Source organism: Excalfactoria chinensis, chromosome 1 (genome assembly GCF_039878825.1).
Source record: "Excalfactoria chinensis isolate bCotChi1 chromosome 1, bCotChi1.hap2, whole genome shotgun sequence".
In the NCBI taxonomy this organism is placed as follows: domain Eukaryota; kingdom Metazoa; phylum Chordata; class Aves; order Galliformes; family Phasianidae; genus Excalfactoria; species Excalfactoria chinensis.
Window position 1 is genome coordinate 165,104,703 of NC_092825.1, and position 14,262 is coordinate 165,118,964.

Below are 14,262 nucleotides of genomic sequence, written 5' to 3' on the forward strand. Positions count from 1 at the left end.
TTCTGTGAGCTGTGCTCTAACTCGTAACCAACCTTTTGGGGCTGTCATTCTGGAGATGTCTGTGCTCAATGGTCCATACAAGCCTTGGCCACTTCTGCTCCTCAGCCAAAGCTGGCACTCAGCTCTCGCCTATGGGGTCAGAGCGGTACTTCTTGCCCATGGTCCTTCTCATCCATGATCCCTCATCAAAACACACCTTAGAAATACAGCATAGGTGTGCAGCACTGAACACCATACGTGCCAGGAGGCAGTGAGGAACAGCCTGGGTCCAGATTGCTGAACCAGGGCAGAAGGAAAGGGGAACCTCCACAAAGCTATCTGTATGTAGCATCACCTTAGGGTTTGTGGCTCCTGAATGGAATCACATAGAGCAGGTTGGTGACATCAGCTGGTTAAAAATTCTTAAAGTCTTAAGTGAAGTCTTAAAGCATTGCTGGATGATTTCATTTCTGGGAGATAACTAGACAAAATAGCCCGACAGGTGGAGATGCTGATGTAGTAGCAGCCATAATAGTGCATGATGCCGCCTCTGAAAACCCACTCATTCTTTCCTATCGGAGGAAATTGCTGTGATTCTGTTCTATTGCGGAGGCAGTGGGAGGAAGGAGACAGATTCATCCTTCCCTCTGATCACAGAGAAAGACCAGGCCGTGCCATGCTATGATCCTGAAGCCACAAGGGCTGAGAAAGCAGCTGCCTCCTGACCAAGCTGCCCTCAGTAACGTGGCCACATCCCCAGCTCCAGCTTCACAGGGGCAGCAGACACTGAGGTCAGTGCCCATTGCTCTCACTCTTGGACAACTGCAGTGAGAGGCAGAAGTCCATAGACAACACCCAGACTTTTAGCATATTATATGGACATGTAGGTGTTCCTCCAATTTCAGGGCAGTGAAATCCCCTTCAGATTTCCCTATGAATGTGTGTCCTGTGCATTGACATCAATCCCACTAGGACAGTGTCTTTCCCATTAAGCACATGCCCTGCTACCTCCAAGCCCCCAGGTCAGAGTCCTGGACCTGGCATAACACCTGATATGGTGAATGAATCTTTCCAGTATATTTCAAGTACTTTCACTCACCCAGGATTTCACAGTGTTCTTGGCTCTTCCAGTAATCAACTCAAGAGATTCAGACCCACTCGCCATTCCCAGTTTAGGTCAGTTGGTTGGACTGGATGATCTTTTAGGTCTTTTCCAACCTTGGTGATGATTCCATGATTCTATGACCCTGTATGTTTCGAGCTGCCTCCCTTCAGCCCTCCTGTTTCCTTTGCAGGGCCCACATCGCACACATGCCCTGGGAAGGTTGCGGTGCTTGAGGCGATCAACCGCTTTGCAGAGTTCTCTGTGTGCACCCAGCAAACCTTCCCCTGCATGGATTGCTCCACTTCCACATTTTCCACTCAGCATGGAGCAGTTTTATTTTTACCAACACAACGCACATACTTCAGAGGCACATTCTGAAGTGCAAAGCCCACGTTCTGTGCTTAGACAGCCAGCAAACTGTTACTGAAAAACACTCTGATCAGTGTAGGGCTTACGTAAAATCAGAGTGTATGGTCTGACCTGTTCCCAAATGGCTAGGAAATGGCCCTGGGGAGGACAGAGATGTGATTCCCTCTCAATGAGCTATTTTCTCTAATGGAGCTCACACACCATTCCCCCCAATTGCATGTCTCCAGTGAAAGCAGCAGCAGTCCCACACACACCTCCACTGTGGATTGCTCAGCTTCAGCCCATGGTGATGTGTGGCAGAACCTCTTCCTGCTCAGCACCGGGGCTGGGGGCACTGCAGGATGGGTCTACAACACAGCAGATCAGAAAGCAGCATGCTGCTAAGTGCATGTCATTGCTCAGCTGATCGTAGGTGCAAGGAGGAAGAAAGATGATAGCTGGAATTATTACAGACAGTTTGATCTTTTCATGTTTAATATGGCTGGGTTTTTTTCTTTTCCTTTTTCCAGCTGAGCATTTTATATGAGTGCTCCATCAGCACCGTTCCCATTTTACAAGCTGGAAACCAATGGCCAAAGAACTCACTTAAGCAGAGCACAGCAGCAAACCCCAGCCCACGAGAGAGCAGAACCAAACCTCCTGGCAGATGCAAATCCCCTTCTCCAAACATCTCCATTCAGTTGCTATGCAGCGTTTTCTCTCTTTTACTTCTATTTTTTTCCCCCTGTAAAAATAACCCATCACAAACAAAAGAGAACAAGAAGGAAATGGCTCGCTCCAACATATTTACATCCACACCGTATTGCCATTAGTACAAAAATAAAGATTTTTATTATTCTTTTTTATTCACTAGCTTACAAAAATATAAAGTCTATGGTACCCCCCCCCCAGGTCCCAGCGGCGGCTCTATTTGACTCTGGGTGACAGCGCCTGCTTGAAGCGTCTCTTCAGGTCCTGCATGTTGGGGGAGCGCGGCCGCGGGATGCCGGTATTGCGGCGGCGCTCGGCGTGCTGCAGTTTGCTGACCTCCCGGCACAGGTACTGGAACACTTCGCAGACTCCCTGCGAGCTCTCACTGGTAGAGATCTCCAGGAAGAGGCTGCCCAGTTCGTTGGCCAACTGCAGCCCCTCTTTGGCCTGCACCTGTCTGGCGTGGAGGAGGTCTGCTTTGTTCCCCACCACGACGATGGGGATCCGGGCATCGGGATGGAGCTGACGGATGTGCTGGTGGAGGGGACGGACCGCCTGGTAGCTGCCGGGGTCCGTGATGGAGTAGACCACGAGGAAGCCCTCTGCCCACTTCATGCACCTTGACAGCGCGTCCGGTGCCTGCACGCAGTCCTCCTGCACCTGGAGAGGGACACAGCCGGGGCTTGGCATGGGACTTGCATGGGGCTGGGAGCACCCGGCCAGCAAAGAGCCTCGCTAAAGGGGTTGAGCTCCGTCCTGGGGGACTCGGCCCAGCTCTTTCCTTTTTAGGAAACAGAGATTCATGAGCCGAGCTCTTGAGTGACAGAGAACGGATCTAAGTCGAGCAAAACACAGCGTGGGGCATCCCTTGAGCAGAGTGAGGCTCAGTGGGCAGCAGGAAAAAGGGCTGAGAGCTAAATGTGCCCAAAACATGGCTCTGCGACCCTGTGCAATTCAAGGGTTCTGAGCTGTACAACCCGGCCAGTGGGGACGACCACTGGGAGCCTTCGTGACCCCACCCCAAAGATTTTCGACCCCCCGCTCCCCAATCCTCGCCGGTCTGGGCCGGAGCCGCCCGTACCTGGAGGCAGCCCGGCGTGTCCTGGATGTGCACAGCCACCTGCTCCCCGTCCAGCCGCACCAGGCGAGAGTACAGGCTGCCCGTGTTGGGCTCGTAGTCCCCGATGAAACGCTTGGTCAGGAACCGCACGATCAGCGCTGAAACAGAGCGGCCGCGTTAGGACGGAGGGGCAGGGAGGCAGGAGGGCGGACGGAGGGGCGGACAGCCCGCACTCACCGCTCTTGCCGACGCCGCGGGCCCCGAGCACTGCCAGCCGCAGCTCGGCGCCGGGCGGCCCCGGGGAACACTCGGCGATGGGCGCCAGCAGGAAGGGCTGGGACATCCCCGGCAGGCGCATGGGGCCCGGCTCAGCCCGGCTCGGCTCGGTAGCGCCCGGCTCGGCCCCCGCCGTCTGCTTTTAAAGGCTCCGCCGGCACCGCCCCGCAGCCGCCCCCGGCAGCACCGCACCGCCCACCGCCTCCCCGCGGCGCCCCGCGCTGAGCGCTCCCGGCTCGCGGCACATCCCGGTAGCGCCCGGTGGGTGCGGAACCCAAGGATGCTGGGGGAGCCTGGGCGGCGATGCGGCCCGCAGGGGAGGGATCGGCTTTGGGGTCTTGGTGGGTTTGCAGGGTGTGGCTCCAGCCCTAAACGCTCCAACGGGGTCACAGAATCATAGAGTATGAGTTGGAAGGGATTCACAAGGATCATCGAGTTCAGCTCCTGGTTCCCGCAGGTCGTGCATTATGTGTCAGCTCTGCAGCTGGACTCGAGTCATTGGACATGAGAAATGATTCAGTCCTTTATCTCAGTTGTGCATCCGGATGCACCCCCCTGGTGTCAAAATCCCAAAGCCTGAAGTCCCAGCACGCTGATCAGGAACCAGCTTCAACCACTGCACTTGGCCCTGGGGTTTGAAGTAAGCCCCTTGCTTTACTGAAGGGAAATAGTTCCCAAGGAAAGTTGATCCAGCCCAGGCCCGAGCTCACAGCCCAACAGCTAAAGCAGCCTCGAATCCAACAGCCCAAATCCCTACGTTAAACTATTGCCTTGGGATCCCCAACACCACCCCTACAACAGGACGCTTTGCAAGCATAGCAGTCTCGACAAGTTGAATAGTCCATTCAAGGGATGCTTTATTTTTACTGTTAGAGAGAACACAAAGCCAGCAGGATACAGCACAGAGGATGGCACTCCTCTTCACATGCCAGTCAAACCAACAGGGCCCCCAAAAGCCACATTCTACCCCACTTAAATTCCCCCTTTGCAGCTCAAAAACTCCACCTGTTAAAATGCCACTGTTCCGTACTGAAGGGCTATGTGTGATTCCCAGCAGTTAACACCACCAGTTAAAGCAGTGCCTGTGGAAGTTTGTTATTGTTTATATTACTCCAGGGTCCAAGAACCCCTACAGGACCATCAAGGCTACTTTTAGCCACAGAAACTGATTGCTTCTGAAATCTCTTCCATCAACACTCCCCATCATGCAGCTTCCCTTTCATAAACAAGGTTTCTCCTCTATCGCTAAAAGCTTTTGGTTTCCAGAGGTTCAGGCTATTGTCATCTGCTCCTATTGTCATGCACCACCACTTCTCTTTGGCCTTGTGCAAACACGGACTATTTTTAAACATTTCTTTATAATAGAGAGCTATCAGGGTACATCCAGCATGCCCTTGAAAGAACAGCATTAAAACGAGTCTATTCCAAGCAGATGATTGCCAGGCGCTGAGCTGCGAGAGCAGCAGCAATAAACATCCCCAAAACTTGAGCTCCTCTTGCTCCCGGGCAGCTGCAGAGCTCGTGGTGTCCTGCCCGATGCTGCAACCCAAAGGCCAAAGGATGACAGTCACACACTGATGGGACAGCACAAACCAAGACAGCACACACCATGGAGCAACTCCTTGCCATGGCCAAAGCCATGTGGGCTCAGGTTGTTCACACAGGAGCTCAGTAATGCCTGCAGACCAAGCACTCCTTTTGACACATGGGCTTCAAAGCTCCTCCTTCAAACCTCCTGAACCACAGCCTACTTCCCAAATGGCAAACCCAGCTGAACCATGTCCTACCTCCATACAACATGAATGATGGGAGCCCACTGCACCTCACGGTCACTGCAAAGGCACATGGGAGCACCGGGACAGGGACAGCCAGAATCACATTCTATGACAGCTGTGGTCACAGCTCTTCACACCCTCTGGACCAGCTGGGGCCATTCCAACACAGTACCATGCAGGATACCATCCTTCAGATTATGATGCCAAGTCATGGACTGGATCAAGGACAACACAACAGTCAGCAATTTCCTTCTATCAGATTCAGTAGTAAGACTACAGAAACAACTGTTTGTGTGTCCTTGTGGCAGCTGCCTACCTGCTCACCCCCAGGAACAGGAGAGGTGCCTGCATTTTCCTTGCTCCCCAGGCAGATTCTCCTCCCCAGCCCTTTCTGCCCTTTCACCAAATCCCTCCCACTCACGCACGACATTACCATGCACTAACACTGCACACACAGCCCACAGGAAAGCTCCGATCTTGGCATGAGTGATGCACAAGATGAAGGTGACAGCTCAGGTTTTCCTGCCTCTCTTTTTGAGTATGTAGCAGAGGAGGAAGGGAACCAGCTGCAGTAGTTCAGCGCAGTAAGGACTGAGACACCTCACCCCTCACCTCTCCATTAGGCTGCCTGGACACACTGAAGTATAACAGCTTGTGGTGACCACAAACACTCCACTCTCCACACGTCAAACCAGGGTAATGTGACCACCAGCTCCACAACGGCAAGTCTGAACTGCCTGCAAAACTGCACAATTATCAAAGGAATCTACAGCTTCACAATCTTCTCCAGAAAGTTCTCCAAAATCATTGTGGAATAGAACAAAATTCACTGCAGTCTGTTATGATAAGTTATAGCTGTATGATAAGCTGCAGCTGGCACATTTGCTGCGTGGCTTTGCTGGGCAGGCACAGCCTGAGCACAGGACAGGTAACTGCTCACAGCACATGGGTCTAACCCATAGCACTCCGGCAGTAAAAGGCAGCACCTACAAGCTTACAATGAGGTTAAGCCTTTGCCAGTCTGTCCTCCCAAACATCCCAGCAAACCTACAAAGGCTCTCTCTTCCCTGGCAAACCCAGTTTCATTTGCAATCACTTCTGGGAATGCAGACCAAGGAAAGCATCCCCTCCCGCTCCTCCCAGCTCACACAGATTCCAAACAGACACGAGCAGCTACAGCCTGCACAGCAACCTTCAACACCACCAAGATGGAAAACTCCAGCAGCACAGCTCTCACATATGGCCTCTGCATCCTGCCTACTCCTATCCCTTCAAGCTGCTGAATAAAAAATCAGAAGTTTAAAACTATGCAACACTTTAGGTTGATAATGTTCCCATCAGGATGCTACAGCAAATCCACTCCAGTCCTGGCAGTAAAGTATAAAATAACTTGCACAAGCACACATCACGGGGAAAACAGATGGATATATCATCCCCAAGGAACATTTCCATTAATGCATCCTATTTAACTCTTACAAAGCCTAATGGAAAATGACCACCTTACAAATCAAACATTTCTTTTAGATTGCTGTGGAAGCTCCCAAGCCAAATAAGCTGATAACTGACTACAGTTTAATATAGACATCCAACTGCTCCAAGACAAACGTGTTTGTGCATAAAAGCTGAGTGCATAAAGCAGCAGCAGGAGTTGGGAGGTCAGCCTGCTTCCTTTCAGGGATGGCAGCACACTCCACGTTTAACACACAGTGTCAAAGTTAAAACCCCTGCCATCCTTGACCAGCACACGAACAGGTAGGAGCTGTTCCATCTTCATCAAGGCACTTTTAAGCAGATCCTTCAGTGAGCTTTGCCACCGTTTCAAGCAGAACTCGCAAAAATATGTGCGATAAACAAACAAAATGTGCCAATTACAAGAATCACGGGATCATTGAATCATAGAATCACTCAGGTTGGAAGACCTTAAAGATCGAGTCCAACCACAGCCTACCCATAGTACCCTAACAACCCTCCGCTAAATCACATCCTGAGCACCACATCCAAATGGTTTTTAAACACAGCCAGGGATGGTGACTCAACCACCTCCCTGGGCAGCCTATTCCAGTGCTTAACTACCCTTTCTGTAAAGAAGTGTTTCCTAACATCCCACCTAAACCTACCCTGGCACAACTCAAGGCCATTTCCTCTCCAAACAAATGACAAAGGCTCACTGGTCTGAAATTAAGGCTTTGTTTCTAAACTATTTCTTAAGAACACATATTGGCCCGGGATGTTCTAAAAATCCTTCTTTTACTGCCTACAGTGCTGAAACAAACGCCATCCCACAGCCATTTCTCAACAACTGCTTTGAGAAAAATCTGTTTCCCCAGTTTTTTCCTTGGTATTAAACTGAGGCCCTTCAGCCAAAAGCTTCTGATGATATCTCAAACCAACTATGTTTTACCATGAAAAGAACTGAACCCTGAAGAGACACGGCACAGTTCTTGCTATTTGCTCTCAGTTCGCCGGTGAAATTATTCCATGTCCTCTCATATTACCTCACCAGGTAATCAAAGGAGGATGATCATCATTGAGCAATAGCAAATGGCAGCATCCCCAAGGTTCACGGTCTACATATAAATGACTAAACTGATGAGCAAAAGGCGCCAGTGTTTTTAACAACCAAGCACTACATAATGCAGGCTCAAGAAATAAGCTTAGAATAAGTTTCCTAAGAATCTGTTTAAAAAAAGACTTCAAAGGAATCACAATCACATACACTTGTCCAAAACCAGAGCTTTAATTTATTTTTCAGACGTGTATTACGCCATAAATTCATAGGGAATTGGCTCCAGCAGCTCTGGATCCTTCCCGTTAGTCCTCACGAAGTGTGCTTCTCTTGGTGGAGCAGGCTGTAAACAGAAACACAGAAAGAACTCAGGGCAAAAAAGCTCAAAAGAAACCTTACACAAAAATCACGTCAACAAAATTTTATGTATTATCTTACAAACATGACAGCAATTTTATCATTCCTAGTCTCGAGACAACATCACTTCTAGAAATCGGCCACAGCTTCTGCTGCTGATTGGCAGCCCTCAAGTAGTGAGGCCTGAACAGGAAGCATCTGTCCCTTTGCTCACAGCCAAGGGCATCGTTTTGATACAGGAACAGTGCAGTTCTGTTCCACCAACAAGCATATCAGACAGCTCAGATGGAGACACACACTGCATGCTGTCATTCTACTCTAAAAGAAGAAGGAACCTCCTACAAAAGGAATAGAAACAAGTGAGGGTGGTTACAGACACCTCCAACACCATCTGCCATAGACCTGCATTTCAGCTCCATTAACACTTTTTGTTGTTGTTGTTGTTTTAACAGACAAAAAGTTCTGTTTACGAAACAACGCTTCGTTGTTTTGGAAGTGAACATTTCAGCCAATTGATTTGGTTCGAGGTGGTTTTCAGGTTTCATGCCTTGTTTTGCTTTCGTTCCTCTTTAGCTAATTGCATCAAAAATGTTATCAACTGCATTAAAAATATTACCTGGCGTTTCAGCTGAACCCAAATGCCTTTTTCTTTTGCTTCCTTTTTCTTCTTTTCATTCTCCTTCACGCGCTGCAAAAAGCTGTCTCTGCTCTTGGAATGTTTAATATGCTCAATACGCACATTAATTCTCTTGGCAAGAATCTTACCCCTGCAAAAAAAGTATTCGCTTTTAACTTACTGACTTGAAAAACAGCCATTTCTAAGCTTGTTTTATGGCATTTATGTAAGTAATCCCGTAAGCTCAACTACACATTATTATTTGTCAAATGGCAATCACTTAGAATACACTGCTGCAGAGGTAAACTGGATAGTATATATGTAAGTGAAAGCTTATCAATATACAATAACATGCAGATGACACTAAGCTGGGAGGGAGTGTTGATCTGCCTGAGGGGAGAAGGGCACTACAGAGGGACCTGGATAGACTTGATCGATGGGCCAAGGTTAACAGAATGAGTTTCAACAGGGCCAAGTGTTGGGTCCTGCATTTTGGTCACAACAACCCCAGGCAACCCTACAGGCTTGGGGAGGTGTGGCTGGAAAGCTCCCAGACGGAAAGGGACCTTGGTGTGCTGATGGACAGTCGGCTGAATATGAGCCAGCAGTGTGCCCAGGTGGCCAAGAGGGCCAATGGCATCCTGGCTTGTATCAGGAATGGTGTGGTGAGCAGGACTAAGGAAGTCATCCTGCCCCTGTACTCGGCATTGGTGAGGCCTCACCTCGAGTACTGTGTTCAGTTTTGGGCACCTCAGCACAAGAAGGACATGGAGGTACTGGAGCAGGTCCAGAGAAGGGCAACGAGGCTCGTGAAGGGCTTGGAGAATCAGCCCTATGAGGAGAGGCTAAGGAAGCTGGGGCTGTTTAGTCTGAGGAAGAGGAGGCTGAGGGGAGACCTTATTGCCGTCTTCCAGTACCTGAAAGGTTCTTACAGTGAGAGTGGGGCAGGTCTCTTCTCACTAGTGACATGTGACAGGACGAGGGGAAATGGCCTCAAGTTGCACCAGGGCAAGTTTAGGTTGGATATTAGGAAGAACTTCTTTACAGAAAGGGTGGTTAGGTACTGGAATGGGCTCCCCAGGGAGGTGGTTGAATCACCATCCCTGGATGTGTTTAAGAGCCGTTTGGATGTGGTGCTCAGGGATATGATTTAGCAGAGGTTTGTTGTTGTGGTGTTGGTTTTTTTTTGTTGTTTTTTTTTTAAGAGATGGGCTACTGGTTAGGCTGCGGTTGGACTTGATGATCTTCAAGGTTTTTTCCAACCTGAGTAATTCTATGATTCTATGCTGACCATTTAGGATTAAGTTGCTGGAGAACAAGTAACCTTATGCTGATAGTATGAGTTAACTATTACCACTGTGCTTCAGTCCCAATGGAAAGAAAAAAAAAAGTATCTTTTTCTGATAAAACTGTGTGAAAATCAGATGAATCCAGCTGGATACAGCTGCAAAATAGTATTTGCAACAGTCTTCAGCACAAATACGAGTCAGGTGAAAATCCTCATTATGAAATTCCATCATTAAGCACTGCTCAGAAAAATGAAGAACTGTTTCCTCTGACAGGATCCAAGACAAATGACAGCCATTTGCTTGGGTTTTAAAAGGATGGTTACTTTACCCACCTTGAATGACCAATCAAGACAAAGAAGTGTCTTAACTGGCAAAGTGAAAGGAGGGCATCATTACACACCAACTCTCCCCAAAACAAAACTTTTTGTACTAAGAGTTTTTGTTACTTACTTAACCTTCTTGTTAACAATAACACCCACAGCGTGTTGAGTGACATTATACACCCTTCCAGTCTTGCCATGGTAACACTTGTGAGGCATACCTTGTTGAACTGTACCCATACCCTGTTAAAACAAGAATGAAGGCAGAGCTTTACAAGCTTTAACTTAAAAACATTAAAGCAATGTCAGAGGCTTTTCTTTCACGAGCTATTTAAAACACAATATCAAATTATTCAAGAGTTATTTAAAAGCCTTCCTTTTTTGTTCATACCTTTGAATTTATAGCTACACATGTTACACCTAGAAACTATTAAATTCTGCTGTGATCATTCCAGTAGCTTTCAGTGCCGGTGAAATGATTTGATCACTTTGCTTTCAGCAAGCAATCAGAGGAGACAATCATCATCAAGCTCCAGAATGTCAAGAAGCAGTAATTTTGAATGGCACAGTTCTGCAAGAGTCAACCCCATAGATTACATGCCAACTTCTTTGTGGCTGTAATAATAACTTGGTGTTTCAAACTGAAACTAAAGGATTCAACAGAGCAGGAGTTCTCAGCATAACACTTTCAGAGCTAACACAACAAACTACTGAAAGTACAGGGCATGTCATTTAAAATCAACTGGAAAATAAGTAATGGGAAAGAAACTGCATAAATTATGCAGCTTAAACTATGGCTCTTCTCAACAGCACGTGAAAATCAGGCAAAATTGAATAACTACAAGAATGACAGCTGTGCAAGCAGCGCCAGTAGGCAAAATGCAACAACCCAAGGATCAGACATGGCATACTTCACTCACCCTTTTTCAGCTCAACTAACAGTTCATAGTCTAATATATATTACACATATAAAAACATGTGACACTGAAGCATTAATATTGGCTCAACAGCATTGTTGCTCCAGTACTGTTTCAAAAGAGGGTACTTGCATTGACCCACGTGCCACAAATAACAGAGACTACCACAAAAAATAAAACAACACCTAGAAATGGAAAGTGATGACACTGTTTCAGGTATTTCTCATTACACTGCAACACAGAAAGTACCTTGATATCAACTATATCGCCTTTCTTGTAGATGCGCATATAGGTAGCCAGAGGGACAACTCCTGTGGAGAGATACAGATGTGGATACTGTGAAGTTCACGTTTCACACTCAAAAATAGGAGAGGAAAAGAGAAAACAGATCACACCTTTTTAAATATTTCATTAAAAAAAAATCAAAATTGAGTGTCAAGAAGGTAAAACAGAAATAAGGCTTCTTTTTAGCAGTAATTACCTCTTCATACATTTCAAATGGAAAAAAAAAAATTAAAAGCTTAATAAAAACTATAGCTTTACATCTATTTACTATATCACTAAAAATAGGTGCTATCACTGCTCATTGCTAAGTGGCAAGCTGTACATTTTAAGAATGGTAATTTTTAGGTATTTTCTACACCATCAAATTCATTTCCAAGTGATGACTGAACGACTGCTTGATCTCAAAACGCGAATACATACACTGTAAGAGCTACAAGTTTACTTGCCTATCATTCTGTGGGCTTTGGTCTGAATGGTCAGACACCCTTTGTCATAATCTGGCTGTTCTATGGGACTGCTGACACCCAACAGGTCAGTAACATTGCTCTCACTACAACACGTACTCACCATGTTTGCGAAAGGGCCTCGAGAACATATAACGAGTTCCCCTCCTCTTCCCCTTTGTGTTCGTCATTTTGGCGGATTACTGTAAAAATGAATGCAAATTAATCAGGACGACCGGTTCATTCACTAAAAACACCATCAGTGGCACGCTCAGGAAATTCAGAAAAATGAAACACTGAGGCCTGATCGGAACAACACTTCCAAATTGCAGGGTCGAAACACTGAGAAAATATACAGTACCTATACAAGATTATAACAGAGGTTACACGGGATGCTAGCTAGTCACCTAGCCCTGCCTTCTTCTCAAGACAGCAGACATAACTCAGGTTATGGTCAGACATAACTCAGGTTACGGCCTGATCCTTTTGAAACCATTCAGGGGTGAAAGTAAATTGCAGCACAGCCTCCCCGTGCAGCTCGTTTGGAAGCCTGATCTGATGACAAAACGTGTTTCCACGTATCCAGCTGGCAGTGCTTTCATTTTGACTTGTGCCACTCATCCCAGTAACATCTGAACTAGAAGGAAGCCTTAAAGGCCACGTGCTCCAGCCCGCCTGCAGTGAGCACAAACACCTACAGCTCCATCAGGTGCTCAGAGCCCGTCCAGCCTGACCTTGAGTGTCTCCATGGATAGGACATCCACCACCTCTCTGGGTAACCCCAGTGCCTCCCCATTCTTACAGTAAAAGACTTTTTCCTTAACATCCAACCCAATGCTCCCATATTTTACTTTGAAACCATTTCCCCCCTTCCTTTCGCAACAAGCCCCGTTGAATAGAGTCTATCTGCTTCCTTTCTATAGCCCTTCTAACCCTCCTTCCCCCCCACAGCCTCCCGGCCCGGCGCCTCAATCGAGAGCCCTGCAGGCCGCGGCCTCCCACTCCCCCAGCGATCCCCGCCGTAGGGCTCTGCCGTCCCCAGACCGAGTGAGCCAGCCAGCCAGCCACCCCACCGCCACCACAGCCCCTCCAGCCGCTTTCCCGTCGCCTCCCCGGAGCCGCGGAGCCACCTGAACGAGACCGCCACGCTTCAGCGTGACTCTCCCCACACTCACAAGATGGCGGCGCGGGCCGAAAGGAGAGAGGCGGTGCCGCGGCCGCCCTTAACAGCGGGGCCTCGGCGGGGCTGCCCGCCCTGCGCCTGACAGAAAGCGTGCGGCGGGCTGCCCGCTGCCTGCCTGCGCGGGGAGGTGAGTGGGTGTTACTTAAAGCAATAGATTACAATGTATTTGATCCCCTTACTGACATCACAGTTATTCTGTAGTCGTCCTGCAAAACGCAGGCATAAGCCCTTGATGTTAATATTTACAGCGAGTTTCATATTCGTGGCCCGCAATGGCTGTGGAGGGTGAGGTGCGCTGTCAGGTTCTGCCTGCAGGACTAGATGGAGGAGCGTGTTCTGACACAGAAAGGCCCTGTTTGTGCAGCAGAACTATTAGACTGCCTGGATATTAGGAAGAACTTCTTTACAGAAAGGGCGGTTAGGTACTGGAATGGGCTCCCCAGGGAGGTGGTTGAATCGCCATCCCTGGATGTGTTTAAGAGCCGTTTGGATGTGGTGCTCAGGGATATGATTTAGCAGAGGGTTTTTAGAGATAGGCTACTGGTTAGGCTGCGGTTGGACTTGATGATCTTCAAGGTCTTTTCCAACCTGGGTAATTCTATGATTCTATGATTCTATATTGGCTGTTTCCAGCAAATCAAGCTACACAAGCTGTGGGGTGAGTGCTGGTCTTGAAATGGGAGCCAGCAGGCAAGCAGACATAGGAGAAAGCTATGGCTCTATATCTTGACTGCACATGCTCCCCACACTGCCCTGACTCATCACCTCAGAAACCTAGCCTGACCTGCAATAGGTCAAGCTGCAATTGTAAGATGCTAATTCCAGTTTCTCCTACACTGTACATTAAGGAGCTGGTTCTGATTGAGAAATGCAGCATCTTCAAGATCAGGATGAACACAAATGGCAACGCCCAGCTTAGCATGAAGATCTGAAATCCCATGAAGATCTCAGGCTGGTGCTCTACCCATTGTTGTACCTTGGAAATCTCACTACATGCTGATGAGGCTGAATTCCTGTCCTTGTCTTGTTGACTTGGAGGTGGAACAAATTACAAAGGTGCTGGGGAAAGAAGCTTGAAAGGTAGGAGCCATT

At 48.1% G+C, this 14,262-nt stretch overlaps 2 protein-coding genes and 2 non-coding genes across 5 annotated transcripts; all 4 read right to left on the bottom strand.

Moving 5' to 3' along the window:
• Positions 1-2,255: 2,255 nt before the first annotated feature.
• On the bottom strand, positions 2,256-3,605 carry RASL11A (RAS like family 11 member A). The gene is made up of 3 exons (XM_072348518.1): positions 3,441-3,605; positions 3,225-3,361; positions 2,256-2,803 (listed from the first exon to the last, which is right to left on the bottom strand). Exons 1-3 carry the CDS (start codon positions 3,559-3,561, stop codon positions 2,360-2,362), a joined length of 702 nt encoding a protein of 233 aa, XP_072204619.1. The 5' UTR covers positions 3,562-3,605; the 3' UTR covers positions 2,256-2,359.
• Positions 3,606-7,967: 4,362 nt separating this feature from the next.
• Positions 7,968-13,238, bottom strand: RPL21 (ribosomal protein L21). Of its 2 annotated transcripts, none has more exons than XM_072326424.1 (6): positions 13,163-13,238; positions 12,112-12,190; positions 11,509-11,570; positions 10,473-10,585; positions 8,734-8,884; positions 7,968-8,103 (listed from the first exon to the last, which is right to left on the bottom strand). In XM_072326424.1, the coding sequence occupies exons 2-6, from the start codon at positions 12,176-12,178 to the stop codon at positions 8,014-8,016; spliced, it is 483 nt and encodes a 160-aa protein (XP_072182525.1). In that variant the 5' UTR covers positions 12,179-12,190; positions 13,163-13,238; the 3' UTR covers positions 7,968-8,013. The 2 variants fall into 2 exon arrangements, with proteins under 2 accessions (XP_072182525.1, XP_072182526.1); XM_072326425.1 differs by having other exon boundaries at positions 13,118-13,189.
• On the bottom strand, positions 10,278-10,411 carry LOC140247536 (small nucleolar RNA SNORA27). The gene has a single exon (XR_011902715.1). It is a non-coding gene; the product is annotated as a small nucleolar RNA SNORA27 (small nucleolar RNA).
• LOC140247524 (small nucleolar RNA SNORD102) lies at positions 10,799-10,874 on the bottom strand. The gene has a single exon (XR_011902704.1). It is a non-coding gene; the product is annotated as a small nucleolar RNA SNORD102 (small nucleolar RNA).
• Positions 13,239-14,262: the final 1,024 nt, after the last annotated feature.

What these genes read in the sequence shown, in the direction of transcription:
- RPL21 (XM_072326424.1), bottom strand. Translation starts at nt 12,178, where the DNA reads ATGACGAACACAAAGGGGAAGAGGAGGGGAACTCGTTATATGTTCTCG. An exon ending in GAGGCCCTTTCGCAAACATG is followed by an intron (nt 11,571 to 12,111) that starts GTGAGTACGTGT and finishes ATCTCTCCACAG; the next exon opens with GAGTTGTCCCTCTGGCTACC. An exon ending in ATTGTTAACAAGAAGGTTAA is followed by an intron (nt 8,885 to 10,472) that starts GTAAGTAACAAA and finishes CTTTTTTTGCAG; the next exon opens with GGGTAAGATTCTTGCCAAGA.
- RASL11A (XM_072348518.1), bottom strand. Translation starts at nt 3,561, where the DNA reads ATGCGCCTGCCGGGGATGTCCCAGCCCTTCCTGCTGGCGCCCATCGCC. An exon ending in CCGCGGCGTCGGCAAGAGCG is followed by an intron (nt 3,362 to 3,440) that starts GTGAGTGCGGGC and finishes GCTCTGTTTCAG; the next exon opens with CGCTGATCGTGCGGTTCCTG. An exon ending in ACACGCCGGGCTGCCTCCAG is followed by an intron (nt 2,804 to 3,224) that starts GTACGGGCGGCT and finishes GTCCCTCTCCAG; the next exon opens with GTGCAGGAGGACTGCGTGCA.